Genomic DNA, 21,257 nt, shown 5'->3' with positions numbered 1-21,257 from the left:
TGAGCTGAAGCTATCTTCTCTCATCTACAATGGCATATGATGATTTAGAACACTGTACCAATATCAATTATTTTGAAGCTAAATGAAAATTATTTTTTCTTACAAGGTCTGGCTGTCCTATCTCAAAATAGCTTGAAAGTATATATTTGGCACTGATCAGCACTCTCCAGCCATAGCTACTTGTTGAATCATCTTGTTGTGGTGTCTGTACAATTGGAAAGATATGTTAGAAACTGTTAACATCTGAACAAAACAAAATTATTCAACAGGTTCAAAGGCATAGCATGAAATAGACATCAGTAGAGGGAAGACTTTCTACCTCTAGATTTATTGGCTCTATTGAATCCAAAAGATTGACATTAGGAGGACAGTGATCCAATGCATCTAGAAGCCTTCTAATACAACTGCAATACATATAATTCAGTTAGTGGTCATTAAATCAAAATAATGAAGTTTAAAGTTAAAAATAGCACACACACCACTTACAATTTCAGCTCTCTCTGTGTGTTTTTAAGAGAGTTGAATATAAAGCATTGCTTCTGCTGGATGTCAATAGAAGCAAAGCTCCAGTGGTGGTCACTGTGTAAGGAAAAAAGCATTAAGAAATCAAAGGCTACAAGAGTTCTCAATCTTAAAGAAGAATCCCAAAAGAAGTAGTCACCCACATACTTGTTATGGTATGGAAGTAGCAAAACATCGATAACATCAAAATTGCAGTGTCTGAACCAATTGGAAATATCCATGGGAGTTTCCTTTGCATCTCTTAACTTGGAGGAAATGGCAGGATCAATAATATGAACTATATGCTGTACAGCGTGGTTAAGCCAGCTTCTCATCATGCTGCATTGGACTAAACAATAATTAGGGTAGGGTGTAAAGGAGGTACAAGAAGGATTGTTTTGCAAACAAATGTAAAATAAAAGACACTTACTAGAGCATTGCAAGAATGATAGTATCTAAGCAATACTCATTCTTATGAGCCAATGTTGCCAAGCATGGTTTTGTCAAGTCAAAATTATTCACACTGAAGTTTCATCCTCAATATGGACAACTATGTTAGGGACCAGAGCTGCAACCTTCTCTGTATCTGCAGCTCCCTCTGTACAGTCTCCACATCTATAATAGATTTGGATTCTTTTATTTGCTACTTCAGTGACTCCTCATAAGCAGCTTTCCCTCTGGTGTTCTTTGAGTGGGTTACTTCAACAACCTTAACCTCATCTACCTTCAACTTTCTTGTAGGTGGAATTAATAATATGTCTCTTATCTTGATGTCCTGCCATTCCACAGGATGGACCAGCTTGTCATACCTCCATCTCAGTCTGGACAAAGTGTTGAAGTCTTTGGCCATCAGAGTTACCCTGTGAGCATGGGCTGCTACCAGCATTGCATCTTCAAAATATTTCTCCAAGTAATCCTCTGCCATTTCCTGTAAGGAAAGAATGGCAGTCCTGTTCCACCTGAAACCAAGGTGCCAACTATCACATATGTCTTTCACTAGTCTCTGAAAAGGTGCCTTGGGGATTGCAAAGCCTATAGCTTTCTGTTGCTTCCTGATCTCCTTTAGTACACCTGCACCATGTTTCAATCTCTTGGCCTTTTGCTGGAGTAGGCTCATTGGCTTCCCCTTCCTGCCATGTGCAACTCTTCCCTTTGGAGGCACACTAAATTCCTTGATACCTGCCCCAGTTTGCTGCTACTACAAGCCCTGGCCCCTTTGCAGTTGACTTGGTTCTTGCCATCACTCTAACAAGCTGCATACAAAGCAATGGAAAGAGATTACAGCCATGGAGAACATGGAATGACACAAAAAGGCAATGACAGGGGTGGATGAAGCAACATTTATAAATTTGCAACAAAACACGATTTCGATAGTTTGAAATTCCTAACAGCTCACTCTCGCGTTTTCCTGCAAATACCTGAAGTAACATCCTAATACATTCTTACAGTGATTTCTCTGTCTTTACAACTAAATACAATATGGATTGAGTTTATGCAAGGAGTGTACAGCCATGGACAACTTGGAAAGACACAAAACCACAATGACAGGGGTGGATGAAGCAACAATTCAATATTTGCAACAAAACACGATTTCAGCTGTTTGAAATTCCTAAAGCCTTCTCCTCACATTTTCCTGCAAATTCATGAGGCAGCATGCTGGAACATGCCTTCCGTCATTTCACTGTGTTTGCAACTTGATGCAGGATGGATTGAGTCTATGGAAGGCAAGAAGAGTGCACAGACTGAAGGAAGAAACTATAAATAAAATTTTACCCTTAAGTGCAATTATCACACTTTAAGATCTGCAAACATTGCTAAATCTATAAAGATGATCAATCTCTCACTCAACCAGCCCTATTCAAAAGTCTTCCTTCTTGTGGTTGCAGTCGAAAAAGCTAAGAAATGCATATAATATTTATCCTAATATCTAAGCTACATCACATCCCAAAAGTATGTGTGTTATACTATTAAACAAGAAGATAAGGATATAGAGAGTCTTACTGACCTGGAAGCTATCTGTGGGTGTGTTGTGCTGCTGATGAGTACCCTGTGCTGGGGATGAACCTGTGCTGCTAGTCAGGATGCTGATGGTGCAGAGTAGGGAGGTAGGGAGGCAAGAGAGCTGAGAGGGGAGGGCCAAGACAGGAGAGATTAAATAGGAGGGAAAAGATTAGTGCAAAATACAAACAAGGCAACGACTAAATACCACACGTGTGGAATGGAGTCATTTTTTCACACGTGTGAATGGGACCCAGATCTCTTGGAGTTTGAAACTTGGACATGTGAATGGGACACTTTTTGCCTTGGAACTTGTGCCAATCATGATTTCATAATTAGTTCCATAACCACTCTTCCCTCCCCTGCCTCCCAATCTTTCGTCCCTGCGAGACGAGCACCCTCGCATCATCCTTTTCCTTCCCTCTCTGATCCCTTCCTACCCAATACACTCCATCTAGACTGCAACCTGCCTGAAGACTACTACCACTACCAGATCTCCAGGTTACCTAGGCTGCAGCTCAAGTTTGGGAGAGAGCAGAAGATTCACCACAACAGCATGGAAAAGGAAAAGAAAGGTCAGAGTTCTAGATTCTTTTCAATGTTTTTTGATATATATTTCTTCCATCCATAGACTTCTTGATGTCTAGATATCTGGGCAATTCCCATCCACCACATCCCATATCCCAAATTTCCACTAAGCTCCAGCATTTCTTGTCACATGTCCCAGTCCTGCTGTCCAAGAATCTTACTGTCCAGGAATCTAGTAGATCACCCTAGGATTTGATTGGAGATGGATATCAATAGAACCTAGAAGTTTGCAACAAAATGCGAGGAGAGTGCTTAACATTTTCCAAATGCCCCTATATCACGTTTTTCTACAAATTCCTATATTCCTTTTGGTTTTCATTTCTTCCTCATTGTTTTGCTTTCTTTGGCCCTAGGGAATTTTTTCTAGTATCATCTACTGTCCAAGAATCTGTGAGATGATCCTAGCATCTGATTGGAGATGGATATCAACAGAAATGGAAAATTTGCAACAAAATGCGAGGAGAGTACTTGACATTTTCCAAATGGCCCTACATCGCATTTTCTTGCAAATTCCTGTGTCCCTATTGGTTTTCACTTCTTCCTCATTGTTTTGCTTTCTTTGGCCCTGGGGATTTCTTCCTTGATGTGATGAGAAAAGTTTTTGCTTTGGAATAGTTGATTCTCAGGCCCCTCCTTTCAAGAGGAAGCTGGACTTTTCTGCTGCTATACTTAGACCACAGCAATCACCAGGTGAGTCATGTGTGCTCATGAAGGGAGTTGTTTGGTGATATCCTATACATTCCCTGATTGCATATGTCATCATATAGAATTCATGATATATAAATTTTGGTTCAGGCAAAAGGAAGAGACTGGAGCAGAAAGCTAAGTCTTCCCTCTTAAAACAAAAGGAACCAGAAGAGGACAAATCTCCAGATTTGCTCCTATTTGAGTTTCTTCACAAATGCAAGGCTCAGAGGAACTTCCACATATACCACAGTATTTTCAACAGGGAGTTCACTATGAGCTTTGTACTGGAGCATCACAGAGATTTTCTTTCAGACCATTGGGATACCTTCAAACAACTGATAGAGGCAGGAAGAATTGTGGAAGGTGAAAAGGTTTTTGTGCATATAAATCATATTGTCTCCATTGACAGGCTGAGGTACCAATTGAATAGAAGATTTGACAGCTTGCCTGAGGAATATAAATTCAACTGTAACTTGTACACCAGAAAGTGTAGAGTGCTTGAGGAAACCATGGCATTCCTTATGTATATTGTCTTCAGTCAGGACTCTCTAGAAGAACAAGGGCAGGAGGCTGAAGAAGAAGACACATTTGAAGCAGAGGAAAAAGAGGATGTTCCTGTGGCAACAAAAATGGCAAGCAGGAAGAAGATATCAACCTCCAAGATGAGGGGCTGCAAGTGGCTGCTCTTGACCTTGTTCAACTGAGGACTGAAACTCTTAGGGCAGCATAGCCAATTGAAGATTTTGATATTCAGAGCAGCAACTATGTAGTGCCCATACTTCCAAGTGTCTTGATTGGTGGTAAAGATTATGTTTTCCTCCATGATATAGAGTGTATGTTCAATTTGAGGGGGAGGACTATGCCATTTCCCTTATTGCCCAGGCTTCAAGGCTTGACAAGGAGGTTGGCATAGAGGATGCCATTCACTACTGGCTTTGGAAACAACTTTTGATCCTGCAGAGGCCCTTACTATTTGTTTCAAAGAGGCTGAAAAGTTCTAAGAGCCAGATGAAGCTGCCTTCCAGCTCACAAAGGAAGCTATGAATCTCTCAGCACTATACAAGGGAAAGCTTAAAGAAGAGGCTGGACTGGAGGGGAGAGGAATAAATCTTTGGAAAGATGAACTACTTGTTGCTGATGAAAATGAGAAGGTATGATCTTGTTACTTCAAATCAAATACTTTATCTTATGTTTAAATGTTTTGTAGGTTGTGTATTGTCTCACTCCAATCTTTTGATATGTGGTAGCTACAAATTACGGATGACACATTCCTCTAGAGAAGCAGTGGAAGCAGGCCGGCTAGGTTTGGCAAACTGTCAAGCCTAGCTCATTATATTCATGATCTAGGCAGTGCTAAGATCTTGATTTACCATAGGCAGTTGAGCAACAATGGAGAAGCTATTGTTTACTTCTTTAAATGTTTGTCTAGGGTTTTAGGTGGACATGATCTTTCATGGCAAAAGGAAAAGATCATTTTGATAGAGAGGTTGTCTGCCATAGATATATTTGGGGATTATGTGAATAAGCAGGCCTCTAGGGCCTCTTACTTTTTGTCTTACACTTCTTATGCATTAGCATGTGGTGTTAAGGAGTCCAAATGTCTAGAGGGCTATGGAAAACACAAGCTCATAAGTTTTTGAGAGCCACTCATGATTGCATCAGGCGACACAATCCAAGAAGAAGAACACGTGGAGATAGCTGAAGACAAGGATATCCCTCCCAGACAAGCAACAGAGGCAAGCATTGATAACAGACAGTCGACATCAAGCCAACAAGGAAGAAAAAGAGTCCAATCAAGATCAAAAAGAGAGTTCCGATTGGCAGGCCCTGGGAGTAATAGGATTCAAATATAGCACAAACATTATGTTGACATTTGTCCCATCACCGTACGACACTTCAGTACTCTTCCCACACTCAATAGCTTCTAAAAGCGTTTGACACTCAGTACCTTATTGGTAAGGATCAATAGTGTGTCTAGCATAATTAAGTAGTATTGATTGAATTTTTTGTGTGTAGCTCATGGATGTATTGATGCTTGTTAATATAGATCACATGTTTCACAAAAGAAATACTTTTGATGGAGTCTCAAAACATATAGGCATAACACCAAGAGTCACTTGTTCCACAAAAAAAAAATCTATTGATTGAGTTTGAAAACATGTGGACATAACACCCATAAGTTACAAACTGCTATTCATGTTTACTTATCCATTTATGGTTTCTAAATATCTTTGAATCCCTCCATTGTCTATGTCTCTCTGTTGCCATTGAATTGTCCAAAGTTTGTCTTTGTCTTTGCTTTTGGGCTAGAATAAAAGCAAGCTTGACTTTGGAGCTAGCAACTTTTCTTTTAGCATGCAGCCTCTGTAGTATGCCTCTGTAAAACCATTGGAAGACTTCCTTCAGACTATTTGCCTTTTGACTCCCTCCGTAGTGTTGTGTGTGTCTGAAAAATGCATTACGTGCCATGTAGTGAGACTTCTCAATGCCTTGGGTATACCAAATTGCTGGGCATCCATACTTTTTGACAAAATAGGGAAGGTGGTTGTAGATGATATGCTGTTTTCACAGAGACATAAGAATGCATAGTAAGTTATAAAAAAAAAGAGGATCACACTTAAGTAAAAGAAGAAGACAGAACCTTACCATGTAGTGAGTTATATTGCAGGCTGTCCACACGTCTTTCATTGACTTCCCAAAATGTCTAATTGCCTCTTCAAAGTTCTTGTAATCACTCTTTGTCCATGTTACATTGTCACAGAACATGAAGAGTTGATCAAGAGACCTCCACACCTCTGCCTTCACATTTCGTGCTTCCCCATCTACCTCATGATCTTTCACGGCATTATGGACTTGCTTCCACAATCCATAGTTAATCCTTGAAACTGTTCTACCTTGCCTTACTTGCTTACTACTGTGTTTGGGTCGAGACAAGAATCTTCTTGCCTTAACACCACCAATAGAGGGCTTGATTGGTACCTCCTTGCCATTGGTAGACTTTTTAAAATCCTTTGTGATATGAACATCACCTCCATGCAGACCTATATCGGATAACACTTTTTCCAATGTTTGAAGAGCATCCTTTCTATTTTTTTCGGGACGGAGTTTCCAAGCAAATCCAATATACAAAAATACCAATTTCTCAATAATTCGACATAGACCATGGTGCAGCATGGCGACGGCGAGGCGATAGAGCGACGAGGGCGGCTCCTTCTTCATCTCGGCACGAGAATCCTTCACGCGACGGTGGTTTGAGTGGTTGAATGACACACTATTGCTCCCTATTTGAGCTTGCTGGTTTCTGGTTATGTGCTTGCAGCCATTCGTGGCTCACATACGGTGCCTGGCAAGTCCCTAGCTCTGACACGTGTGGCAAGAGCGCACGTTTTTAGCATCGCTACCGGGGAAAGGCCTTGCACCAAGCCCCAGATGCATCTTGGGTTGCTGTTTGAAGTCAAACATATTCTGCCGGAAAGGCAATGAGAGGCGTGATTGTGTGTATGCTGTTGGCTTCCATTCGTTTTTTCTATTCTGTTTTACCCAGTCATTTCTCAGTTCTACGCGTTGTGTGCGTATGTGTGTGTGTGTGTACACAGAGGACAGAACAATAGTGACACGACGTAATGCGCGCGGTCAGCCCTAAAACATCTTCGTTAATATTTTTTGTAAGAAAATAAAATTTTAAAAAAATAAAATAAAATAAATAAATAAATAAATAAATAAACAAAACCCGTGTGGAGTGGAAAGAAATTTTTTATTTGAAAAAAATTGAAAAGAAAAAACCTCGACCCCGGCCTCGGTTTGATATATATATATATAGGAGAGTGAGCCTTCATAGCTTTCTTTCAAGTGAAAGCTTAAGGGAAGTGAAGCTCTATATGTAGTCTACCCCCCCCAAGGAGTGGAGTGGGCATGTCGGACAAAGCCTTCACCTTTCCCCCCAAAGGCACCCTTGGACTTTCAAATTTAGGTCTCACACCTAGACACAAATAGAGTGTTCTAAGGACCACGGGAGCTCCGGATAGGTGAACACTGTGTTGTAAAGCATGCTAGGACCCCTTAGACGATACACTCGTCTTGAGCTATCACACGCCTTAGTCCAGTTCTGACCATAAGGGGGTAAAAACGGGTTGAAAACAAGATAAAAACAAGTAAAAACGAGGTGCAAAACACCTGAGAAACCACTTGTGTGGGCTTCAAGGGTAGTTACCAACGCCCGTAGGATACCCACATCACATGCATCTACGCTCTGGTTGGGTGCTAGAGTTTGAGCAACTAGACGGGAGCTCCGGATAGGTGAACACTGTGCTGTAAAGCACGCTAGGACCCCTTGGATGATATGCTCATCTTGAGCTATCACACGCCTTAGTCCAGTTTTGACCATAAGTAAGGGGGTAAAAACGGGTTGAAAACAAGATAAAAATAAGTAAAAACAAGGTGCGAAACACCTGAGAAACCACTTGTGTGGGCTTCAAGGGTAGTTACCAACGCCCGTAGGATACCCACATCACATGCATCTACGCTCTGGTCGGGTGCTAGAGTCTGAGCAACTAGAAAGCGTTTCAGTTTACGTAGGCTCACACCATCCCTCCACGTTAGCATCTTGGCCTTCAACAGTTGGAACCCAAGGAAGTGCAACCCAAGATCCATGAATAGCGGCTAGTGACTCATCCTCTGACTCTGAAGTCATGGAAGGGCACCCTACCAAGAACTCTGAGGAAGCAAGCCAAAACATGCCAGTTTGGGCCCCACAACCCGGTTCTAGCATGTTTAGTTGTCTAATAGAGACTTTTAGTAGAGCTATGTGCTCTGAACCTGCAAGACAAGTGAAGTAAACGGAGGAGGAGGGGAAGTAGATTCGCCATTCACATCTCATGTAGACCCTGCCCTCCCAAAAAGTGTCCATGTGGATATTCTACCCACTTCATTTAATGAAGGCCCTAGTGAGCTACCACCTTCTGATGCTCTTCCTAAAGTAGAGGTCCCTAGAAGTCAAACCACAAGAAGTGACATTGCGTCCACTTCCAGAGAACCTTTTGGCATGCCAAGTTTAGATGGAATATTTCTCAATGAAAATTGGAAATATGACCTACACACGGAGACTCTGACTGACCTATACATGGGTTACACATACCATGTAGGTTGGTTAGAAGTCATATGATCTACATCTAGTGCCACCAATCTAGATGAACAACAACAAATGATATGTGAAGTTATCCATAGAATTATCCAATTCAAGAGACAGAATAGGGGAGTGAACCTAGTTTCCACTAGCCCTATGAGATTTTTGGATACGGGCAAGACTAAACAACCAACCCTGTCGCAATTGGAGACTCCCTCGGTGAGTCCTGTAGATCCTTCGTATGTTGTCTCGCCTGGAGTCTCAATGCAGGTTGAGCTCGAGCAGTAACTTTAGCTTTCCAACTTTGGCTCAACTTTCCATTGGGGAATCCACAATGCCTACTTCGATGATGAGCATGATGGAAAGTGCACCCGTTACCACTATAGTTAGTACAACACCGCTACCTAGTGGTACAGTACCTACAACAGTGCATACCAGCGCATATCGACCATATGTACCTATCGCTACTCATGCTCACGTAGCTCCTATGCCTCTTGTTATGCCAATGGCATAACGAATGCTTTATCACAATCCTTATCCAAGAGGAGCTATACCTAGTGACATATCATATCCTACGTCAGCTGCATACATATCAAGATCAATGCCAACTCCTCCCAACCAAGCCATCCTAGAAGTGCCTCCACCAGGTATGCCTGCTCACTTAGGTGATCTAGTAGAATTTGCTCAAACGATCGGACGATCTATTGCGAAAAACATGCGTGGCATGCCTGAGAGAGAGCCTAGAAGCAAGGCGGTACAAGTTGCCAAGCTCACTCAGAACTTCAGTGGTGGTAACGAAGATGTTAGGAAGCACATTGAAGTTTTTAAACACGTGTGTGATTCCTTGGAAGAGCACAATGAGCTACATAAGTGTAAAGCCTTAGGCTTAACCTTGAGTGGAAAAGCCAGAGATTGGTATCGAACTTTAAGGGTTGAAGAGCATACTCACTATCCCACTCTCAAGAGATTGTTCTTGAAAGAATACATATGTGAGGGTGTGCTTTGGGGAGTAGCATCTCAACTCCAAACAGCTGAACGTGAGGAAGAAGAGTCAGTGAGAGACTTTATTAGTCGACTAAAGCATCTAAATTCTCGCTGTACTCCCGATGAGCGCTTCAATAACAACCAACTTCTTAATAGATTCATCCGAGGATTGCGCCACGAGGACATATACATTAGAGATCTTACGACGTGGGAAGCAATCGCTGCCAATGCAATCCAATTAGAAGACAACTTGATGATTTTAGGTAAAAAGGTGTCTTCGGAGACAAAGTCTGTTAGTTCACAAGTATCTGGGCACGAGCCAATGACTGTAAAACCTATTGCCAAGGAGCCCAAGATATCCGAAATGTCTATATAGCTGACCTTACTAAGGCTCTCCAAGAATACTTTAGGGGTAATTGAGCTCCTCAAAATAGCCATATGTACCCAAGAAGAGAGCAACAATAGTGTTCGGTTTGCTTAGGACCACATAGCACGAGTGAATGTCCCACATTCAGAGTCAAAGTCAATGGGACTTGCAATACATGTGGTAAGTATGGCCATCAATCTAAGGATTGTCTAGTACTTAAGCGTATGTTAGCAAATCAGGCACCACTAGCCTGGTCAAACATACCTCAAGTACCCGCACTGATGCCTACACCACCTGTCGAGCAACCGTCACAACACATAGTTCCAAGGAACCCAAATTTAGTCCAGTATGTGCCGTTACCACCGCCAGTGCTAGGACCACAATCTCCACATCCAAGGATTACCCCTATAAACCAGATGGGTTGTGAGTCACATAGTGCGTGTGGGGATTATGAGGATATGGACCCCACCGTTCCATATGGGATTGATACGTTTGAAATGACTCCCCAGTACTACATGGAGGATCATTTCGGGCAAGTCAAGCTTGTATATCATTTCGGGCAAGTCAAGCCTGTATATCAAGCGGCTGCTCTTGCCACAAGAGGGCAAAACCTTATGAAGGTCCCTCCCAAGCCATGTATGTATGTGTCTCTTTTAATATATTCAATAAGGAAAGAGAGTGCACTTAGAGAAGAGTGAGACAATAAGGCTAGAAACATTAGGAAAGTGTTAGAATAAAAATAGAAGCTCCAAAATTCCTAAAAGAAATAAGAAGATAAGAATAGTTCTATTAAGAGATAAGTATCTCCAAAAATAGAAATTCGAATTTAGGTGATAGGAGGTCATATTTAGAGTACTTTTACATATTTAGAGTCTATGCATACTAAAAATGTGGAAAAACAACGCGTTTCTAAAGATGACGCGTTTGTGGCTATATACAGACGTTTTTGCCTATTCTACCCATGCTAGCTTGTAGACCATATACATTCCCGTTCTTTTGACTGGCTATATGACTATATTATGAGTTTTTATCAAAGAGTTATGGCTGAAACAATTTGCTGATTCTGTTAGGGTCTCTACACAGGGAAAACTGTAAGAAGGCAGCAAGTAGCTTCAAGGTAATCCTAGAGTTTGAGATGTATATATCCCTTCATTCTTATCTAATATCTTAGAAAAGAAGCTTAGATTGCTATGGTATTTCGGAGGAAGAGACCAAAACTCCATAGCTTTTCTTTTAGAGAAAGAATAGTATGTCATAGCCCTGTAAGAGAAGGTTATTTTGCCATAGACCTTAGAAAGAGAGAAGAGTCACAGTACGAGTAAGAAAAGATAAAGCTTGGGGATGATTGGATGATTTCAATCGTAAGACAAGGTATTAGAAGGCTCTATTCTCATATGTCAAGTTCTAAAGCTCTTGTTAACTAGCAAAGATAACGATAAACGATAAATTTCTATAAGGTATATACATATTTTATTTTTCAATTATATATCATTCTTAGGGGTTGAGGTATGGCCCTAGCTTCTCTATTAATTGTTAATATTTATCTATTTGATTGATTTACTATTTAAAGTTTGAGGGAACTGTAAACTTAGGGCGCAAATGGATGTTAGCCACCAAGTGCAATATTGATTGGGCAACCAAGCAAGTTACAACGCAAGAACCAGCTCTCAGTCTGACTGCTCAAGGTCCCACACCTAAGCCATCAACTCTGGACAAAACGCTAGATAACGAAAAATCACAAAGTCACCCCTCTAACGCTTTAACGCCAAGAGTGGAAACAGGCAGTGTGGTCTCCAAGGCTCCGCTTACTTTACCAAAGAGTACATACAAATGGGTCCCAAAAGCTTTGTTAAGACAAGAAGCCTCGTAGTAGGAAAGTAGCTACCCGCCGCCTGAGAAAAGGCAACGTAACATCACGTTGGATTCCTAAAATATTATTAGCAGCCCAACGATACTACGAAGGGAATGACCAGATTTGGGTCCCTAAACATAAGCTGAATCCCTCTACATCGCCTGAAAAACCTTGTAAACCAAATGTTGCCACCCCAACGACAATTCAAGACCGTGGTAAGGGAAAGGTAACGGAGTGCTCCACACCACTTCTTCCAGAGCTAGTTTGGATTCCCAAACGATATCGATCGATACCACCTAGCTCAGGAAGGGGGGAGCCACATGAAGCTTCTAGCTCATGCCAGGCACACGTTGATATAGAAGTTTCTGCACGCTCTATACCTACCCTTGTCAATACCCACCAAGAAACCAATGAGTCTACGTCTTTCCTTGTAAAAATATCGTCGGAAGCCATTTCCTCCATTCATTCATGGGAGCGTACACTACCATCTCTGCAATTTGATGTGGCCACAAGGGTCATAAAAAGCTATCTGCCCACATCACCACCTATAACCCACCGCTGGACAAATTGGTTCCAAGGGGCTACAACATCGATGCAAAAAATCTGATCTACCCAAGGAAGGGGGGAGCATGTACTCACGTTCGACATTCTTTTACTTCCTCCCTAGCCTTCTCCCCTGACTATGTAACTCCCTAACCTTCTCCCCTGACCATGTAACTCCCAAATTCGAGGGAATGTATATATATAGCTTCATACACAAAAAAGAAAAGAAAAAAATAGTAAAAAGAACAAGAGCACATTAAGAGGAGAAATATCCGCACACAATTAGGAACTAGATTGACGTGTCTTCATAAACCTACTGATGCTATATCTACGTTTGCATATATGGCAGATGCATGAGCATCACACACTTCATCCACTCCCACCTTTGGTGAGAGGTATCATCTGTACCTTTCTCAGATATTTCACATGTGCTATCTTGTAATTAAAACCGAATTGGATCATATAGATGTACTAGCCAGAGAGGGAAATGTTGAGGAATTAGAATGGCTGATTCGCCTATTGACCACGACTGACCCCTACTCTGTAGAGGACGTATCCTCGATAGCCCAACACTTTCCTTTTCCACAGGATGACTATCCTCGCATAGTTACTGACGAGTTTATGTAGATGGGAAAACGAAGAAGATATATCTGACGATGAATGGACGGATGAAACTCATGGCACTACCGAGGAGGCTGATTTTATTTATTTGGATGATGCGGATAGAGGCTTAGCCTTAGGGCTAGAGCCAGAACTCTACAACATCCTCTTACCTTGATCCTCAGTATTAGTGTGGTGACTGGTAGGTAGGTTAGTGTTTTCAAGTTGTTTCTAGTTTTGTGTCCTTAAACGAGTCATTATTTTTTTCTACTGATGTGCCTCTCAAGGTATAGTGCTTGTTAGTTAATTGTACAGGTTAAAAAGTTTGAGGTGGGTTCGCTTTCAAGTCTTGAGACTGCCCCAATGTTCATACATAAATATTTACATCAAATTGCGGGCATTTCTCATCGAATCAAGGAGATCTCCAAAATACAGATGTAACTCTTCCATGCCCACTCTCTTTCATTTTTACTGTTCAATTGATTGCATGAACTATAATGCATGACCACATGGAATTTGTCAAAGCACTACTTAGTTTTTGAAGTTGCCTGACATGTTAGTGTAAATCATTAATGAGTTTAACCTTATTTTAGAAATTCTTGGGAATGCATGAAGTCTTTAGTTAACCTTAGAATATGGTTATCTTAGGTCTAGGGTTAAAACCATCTTAATGTTTGAACAACCTGGCCGTGTGTGTTGACCTCTAAGACATAGCTTTTACCCCTTTGTCAAAAGGATGTAAGAACACATTATAATTCAGGAGCGAAAATCCAAAGAGATAAATAAAATAAAAAGAAAGGCCTACAAAAATGGTAATGTAAGTCTATTATGTGCTTTCATATCGGCCTATCGCCCTATTGACACTTGGTAGGCGAGGAGTATTCCACTCCAGACCCATGCCCTGGGTTGGTAGGGGGTAGCCTTGCCTAAGGTGAGCTAATAATAGATTCTTGGAGAAGGCCTTGTGTTAAACATGGCACCAGGATCGATGCTAGTTTTGCCTTAGAGAGGTCACCATTGTTTGTAAAAATTGTCATGTGCACAAAAGAAATAAAGGCAAAAGGCTCCTATGACTCTGATGTTTCTTGTGTCCCTAGGCTCTTGGGATTAGCTTGTTCTTAGAGTAGACATATTGCGGTCATCTGTTTATTTATTAAGCTTGGTAATTTTCCTTAACTTAGGATAGTTATAGACCTTGATTAACCTTCGACACCTTGCTAACTCTTGAATTACTTTCAATAATTTTAAACTCCTGTTAATTTGCTACACTAGCCCCTTCATGTGACCCCTTAAACTAGGTTCTCATGGCAAACTTCCATTGTGGTCTAACATGGTTGATTTTATTACACTCTATATCTTTTGAATTCCAGCATACTTCCACTCTACTTCCCTGTTTTGCAGATACAGTCTACCACAACAAACTCTGTCGAGCTTACCATACCATAGCTTTCGAGGACGGAATCTACATCAGGAAAGGGGGCATGTTAACCTATGGCGGACATTGAGACATATTACTTTTTACGCCATATAATTATTTTAAGTATTCTGAGTCACAGGCCGGGCTTATCGGCACCACATGTAAAGTATAAAGGGATTGGGTGATCGTCGATGAGAGGCACACCTCAAATTTCATCAAGATAAGGGTTAGGATCGGTCGGCCATGTGTGGGCGCCCATGTGTGAATGGCTAGGTCACATATAAGAGTCAAATGTAAATCTAAAACCTCTCATTCTCAATGTGTTGAATACAAGGAGTGCTCTTGCTTTATCTTCTCCACCCCCTTCTCTTGCGTGTGTGTGTGTGTGTGTGTGAGAGAGAGAGAGAGAGAGAGGGTAGCGATCGAGTATTGCATGGCGCAGCATGGTGACGGCGAGGCAGTAGAGCAGCGAGGGCGGCTCCTTCTTCATCTCGACACGAGAATCCTTCACGCGACAGTGGTCTGAGTGGTGAGTGACACACTATTGCTCCCTGTTTGAGCTTGCTGGTTTCTGGTTGTGTGCTTGCAGCCATTCATGGCTCGCATACGGTGCTTGGCAAGTCCCTAGCTCCGACAAGTGCATGGCAAGAGCGCACATACATGCAAAGAGGATTACCATATCTGCCAAGGACATGTAAATAACTCGGCGCATTCGAAGGTGAGCAAGACACGATCTAGAGATCTTAGATGTTAACCTTCTTTTCTGAAGAAACTCTTTTGTTTCAAACCCCCCTTTGTAACAAGCCTATCTGGCCTTCATTTATAACCTTTTGATAATTAAAATTTTAAGTTTCTCTTACAATGTCTCGGTGTCATCATGTTTATTTAACATGGAGTGTCTATCATTTTTAACATGGAGTGTCTATCATGTGTGCTAGTTTGTCACCCAAGGCATCAGAAATGCTCTTGGAGGACTGAGGAAGCTGTGCCAGAATAGTGCGAATTTGACCTCTGCAACGACGATGTAGGCTCAAAATTCGCACTATTCTGGCACTTCTTCCCTAGCCACTCAGGATCATTTTGATGCATTTATAATGAAGTTGAGCACACTAATTGTGAGAAACAATAGTTTACAAGATAAAAACACCTTCAATCATGTGTGAAAATACAGTGTTTATCATCCAATGCATTAAAATTGCTCCTGGAGGACTGGGGAAGCTATGCCAAAACAATGCGAATTTAGGCTCTACAGCGGGCGATGCAGGCTCAAAATTCGCACCGTTCTGGCACTGCTCGCCTAGCCACTTAGGATCATTTCTGATGCATTTATTATGAAGTTGAGTACACTAATTGTGAGAAACAATAGTTTATAAGATAAAAACAGCTTTAATCATGTGTAAAATTACATTATTTGTCATCCAATGCATCAGAATTGCTCCTGGAGGACTGGGGAAGCTATGCCAGAACAATGCGAATTTAGACTCTACAGCGGCCCTGCAGAATCAAAATTCGCATTGTTCTGGCTTTGCTCCCCCGGCCACTCAGGATCATTTTTGATGCATTTATAATGAAGTTGAGTACATTAATTATGAAAAACAGTAACTTATAAGATAAAAATACCTTTAATCATGTGTAAAAATACATTATTTATCATCCAATGTATCAGAATTGCTCCTGGACAGTTGGGGAAGCTATGCGAGAACAATGCGAATTTGGGCTCTACAGCACCGGAGCAGGCTCAAAATTCGCACTGTTCTGGCACTGCTCTCCCACCCACTCAGAATCATTTTTGATGCATTTATAATGAAGTTGAGTACACTAATTATGAGAAACAATAGTTTATAAGATAAAAATAGTTTTAATCATGTGTAAAATTACATTATTTGTCATCCAATGCATCAGAATTGCTCCTGGAGGACTGGGGAAGCTATGCCAGAATAGTGCGAATTTAGACTCTGCAGCGGCACTGCATGCTCAAAATTCGCACTGTTCTGGCACTGCTCCCCTAGCCACTCAGGATCATTTCTGATGCATTTATAATGAAATTGAGTACATTAATTATAAAAAACAGTAATTTATAAGATAAAAATACCTTTAATCATGTGTAAAAATACATTATTTGTCATCCAATGCGTAAGAATTGCTCTTGGAGGGCTGGGGAAGCTATGCCAGAATAGTGCGAATTTGGGCTCTACAGTAGCGGTGCAGGCTCATAATTCGCACTGTTCCTGGCACTGCTCCCCCAACCACTCAGAATCATTTTTGATGCATATAATGAAGTTGAGTACATTGATTATGAAAAACAGTAATTTACAAGATAAAAATACCTTTAATCATGTGTAGAAATACATTATTTGTTATCCAATGCATCAGAATTGCTCCTAAAGAGCTGAGGAAGCTGTGCCAAAATAGTGCGAATTTGGGCTCTACAGCAGCGGTGTAGGCTCAAAATTCGCATTGTTCTGGCACTCTCCCCTAGGTCCTCAATAAGCATAATTTCTTCTTCTAAGAGGCTTGAAGTGGGATCCATGTCCCGGGCTTTTGCATCCATCTTTGGTAGTGCAGACACATATACAAAATAGAGCGTGCCTTCAAGAACCTGCAAGACACTATAGAATCTACTACATTGCACTTGTACACATCACCTTGATGTGACCCCTCATTAACCTCCCAACCCTCTCCTAGTAATCCTTGAATTTGGTTAGACCGTGCCTCCTTACAAATATACATTGTTTTTGTTTGGTGCATTGGCATGGAATTGAACATGTGCACAAAAACATGTAAAGGACAAAACCAATTCAGCCCTACTAACCTAGATGCCTTTGAAAACTTGAGTGATGTCTTGATATTACTTATCATCTTAAACTTTAAGCATAAGATGGTCCAAGCATCTGGTTTGGGCCATTCGGGATTGTTAAGAGGGGGTTTGGGGATCTCTTCTAGCTTGCCAACAAATAAACCTGGTTTTTTATCTACAAAATATGAGTGAGAAAAGAAAAAGATATTGTTCTGTACAAGATCACTTGGGCTTTGAGATACAAACATTGCCTCTCTAATGGATGCATGCATAGCATAGAAAACTGCAGTGAGGCTTTGGAGTGGTTGTTCCTCAACATAATTAGAGGGGAAAGTGTCTGCAGAAAGAGAGACATAAGAAAATGGAGGATCATAAGAAAATTTGAAACAAAAAATCCAATATTAGCATGATGTTAAAGCTGTGTTTATGTTACTCTGACAATTTGAAGGAAACCTTGGTCGCTGGCCTTGAATGTACAGGTCTCCAAGGGTATACACATGTTGCACTATGGCAACTAGTCCTTCCTTCTTAGTATGCTTGAAGCCTTGTAGCCACCCCTTCCAATGATGTAGCATATTCCCCAGTTGATGCACTCGATGTGGTCCCTTAGAGCTTGGCTGCATATAGACCTAAACCCCAACCCTAAATCTTGTTGGAGTCCAAACTCCATTCTCATCTCTTGTGTTATGCAGCACAAGCTCTTCCATAGCTTCTCCCTAGGTCTTCTCACATTATTGGAAGAAGCCATGGTGGTAAGAAAAGAGAAGAAGGGAAAAGAAAAGCTTGTTTTACAATAGAAGAGTGGAGAGGAGAGAAAGTTCAGGGTTTTCAGTGCAGCAATGGAAAGCTTATAAGAGGGTAAGAGTTTGAGAATAGGCTTCCTGAAAACCTAGAGTAAACTAAAGAGGGTAAGAGTTTGAGAATAGGCTTCCTGAAAACCTAGAGTAAACTAAAGAGGGATAGAGTTTCTGCAGCAATGGAGAGGGAGGAAGCTTGAGAGAGAGAGAGAGGGAGATTGAGAGAGAGGGATCTTGAGAAGGAGGGAGAGCTTGAGAGGGATGGAGTTTCTGTGCAGCGATGGAGAGCTTAGAAAAGGAAGAAAAAGGGAGAGGGAGCTTGACAAGGAGGGAGAGCTTGAGAGGTATGGAGTTTTTGCAGCAATGGAGAGCTTAGAAGAGGAAGAAAGAGGTTCAAAATGAACTTTCCAAACTTAGAGTATTTTTGGGGAGAAGTTTGAGAGGAAAAACACACTTTTGGGAAAAAATTTAAAAAATTTTAAATTTTTAATCTGCACGATTCTAGGTGGGGGACCTCTAAGTTTGGGCCTAGGAGGTAGGAAGAAAAGAGTAGTAATTAGGCCCCATTAGCAAACCAAAGACTAGGCCCCTATTCCATCACATTTCAAATTTAAATTTTGTTTCATTTCATTTGATTTGAGTGAAGAGTGATTAGGAAATGGAGCAAATTATTTTCATTTGGCCTCCCTCAAGCTGTTTGCCATGAAGAAAGGAGGGTGAATGCCATGAACTACAAGGATTTTACAAGAAATTAGACTTATTAGCTGAGTTATCCATGTTTTATCTTAAATGTACAAGACGTGGGAGCATCATGGTATTTTTGAAGGCGGTTCTTTTGCTTCAACGGTTGCTACGTTTCATTGCTGTGCAGGTTTTCTCCTTCTCCCAGGGTCAGGCCCTTCTTTGCTCCGATACCTTGTAGGCTTTTTAGATACACAGAGAGATGCAAGGAGTGAGAGTCGAACGTATATTATATTAGATGGTTACATCAACAAATGGCCTCCCGGGTCACACCCTTTGGAGGGTTACACCCGTTTATTAGCATTAATATCATGGATAAATGTGCTAGCTTTAATTATAATTATGTTTGATCTCAACAATGTATTATTATTTCTAGCGTGCAAAAGTGTGTACTCAGGCACACACAATTAAGCTTTGGGTCTAGGTGGAGGGTGATGGTAGATCCCAATACGCAGGCATGAAGGTGGTGTACACGGCTTGAATGGCATTGAGGAGGGGGCCATGATGCCCACTGAAGCCGAGAATGATAGAGCCTGAGGGCACCTTCCAGTGGAATCCGGTTCCGGTGCAGGGTCCCTCGGATGCACATTGATTGTTGGTGACTGTGAAGTGGAGATTTGTGACAACCCCCTCGTTATAGTAGCCAGACATGGAATTCACGAAGTCTCCTCGCGGCACCAAAAGCTCGCTGCCACCATCGCCACCGTCTGCGCCGCCATGGCTGACCTTCCACGAGCCGTTGTCACCTGTGTATGTAACTACAAGCTTGTTCATGTCTTCCACCGACTGCATTTGCAGTGCACTGATCCGTGTGTGCTGCTGGAGGTAGCGTTCAAGGCCATCGTCATTGATGTCGCAGAAGGGAGTGCCGGTGTTCCCACCGTAGTTGGGAGATCGCTGGAGGGAAGATGTGCGGATGCGTGGACTGCCATGGGAAAGCGAGCTCATCTTGGGAAGAGAGAGAGCGGTGAAGGGATCGACGGAATATCTTTCCGTGAGAGCCTGGATCGCCTTAATGTCGGCTGCGGCCTGCATCTCCACGTCTGTGAGCGTGGTGTCCTGGTCATAGCCGCCATAGAACTGGTAGGTACGCTTGATGGAGGCGATCTCGTTCTGCAAATGGTGCAGCTTTAACAGAGAAGCTCTGATTTCGGAGCCCGAAAGCATGTCGCGGTTGCGAGACACCTGACTGAAGGTGCTACTGTCAAGCCCCGGGACGCCCTCATAGCCAGAAGTCTGGAAGCCTATGATCACAGGAGCACTGAGAGTGATGGAGGAGAAGCCCAACGCAAACTGTATGATGTCGGAAGTCGGCAGCTCGGGATCGATGAGGCCTGAGACGTTCTGCTCAAACACTATGCGCGTGTGCTGGGCGGAGCTGAAGTTGTTGATCTTGGTTTGCAGGGACGCATCCACCCTCACAGGTGACAAGATCCCTTGAGCCTTCATCTCCCCAACCAGATCTGTCTGCTCCTGCCATGTCCGTGAGTAGAACGTGTAGACGGCGTAGTACTCACCCCCCACGGTTCGCGAGGACATGAAGCTATCGCCATAGTGGCTCACGAAATCTTTGGCCGCCGATATATTGACTGGCGGATTGACCTCAGTCTTCAGGCTGACGTCCGTCACCGTCTCGGTGCCCACGGGGTGTTTGGCGTACACCACGATGCACGTGCTGTAGTCAGTGAGCTTCTGCCGCCTGATGAAGCTGAGCTTCTCGGGCGTCCGCGACTCCTCCACCTCCAGGGCGTCGAACACCTCTTCCTTGCCCAGGCACACACGGTACGTGACGCTGCTGGTGCCGCCTACTTTCTGGGTTGACCCGGTCAGGGCCGTGCCCAGTCCAGTGCCTCTCAGCTTCCCGTAGCCTTGGAAGAGGCTCACGGGTGCTGCGCCCAGAAACCCATGCTCTGCTGCTGCTGCTGCGGCCATTGACGTTGTTGCCGAAACAAAACTATAGTAGTGCTAGCTCTTGAGGCTGTGAGAGCAATATCTCTCTCTTCACAAGTTCACAATCTCTCTCTCCTCTCTCTCTCTCTCTCTCTCCACAAGTTCACAGTAACGCAGGAGTTGCTCTTTAAGGGGCGCGGATAGGTGAATTACACACTTACTGGTACAGGCAGTAGGTCAGAGACCATCCTCAACCCGAGACCTTGGCGGACCGCGATCACATTAGGTGCGAGACACACTCACCGAGGCAACCCGAGCTACGCAACGCAAGCACTTGTATTAGGCGCAAGAAACACTTTTCCTGTGGTGGCCA

The 21,257-nt window shown here is 42.5% G+C and overlaps 1 protein-coding gene across 1 annotated transcript; it reads right to left on the bottom strand.

Annotated features, from left to right (window-relative positions):
• Positions 1 to 19,208: 19,208 nt before the first annotated feature.
• Positions 19,209 to 21,037, bottom strand: LOC147608130 (jacalin lectin family protein). The gene has a single exon (XM_086789850.1). It carries the CDS (start codon positions 20,924 to 20,926, stop codon positions 19,415 to 19,417), a length of 1,512 nt encoding a protein of 503 aa, XP_086645976.1. The 5' UTR covers positions 20,927 to 21,037; the 3' UTR covers positions 19,209 to 19,414.
• Between the last annotated feature and the right edge of the window lie 220 nt (positions 21,038 to 21,257).

The sequence above is a fragment of the Cibotium barometz genome, chromosome 54, assembly GCF_041138505.1.
Source record: "Cibotium barometz isolate CiBa-2024 chromosome 54, ASM4113850v1, whole genome shotgun sequence".
In the NCBI taxonomy this organism is placed as follows: Eukaryota; Viridiplantae; Streptophyta; class Polypodiopsida; order Cyatheales; family Cibotiaceae; genus Cibotium; species Cibotium barometz.
The sequence above is the reverse complement of the archived record's forward strand: the minus strand, read 5'-3'. Positions and strand labels throughout refer to the sequence as shown.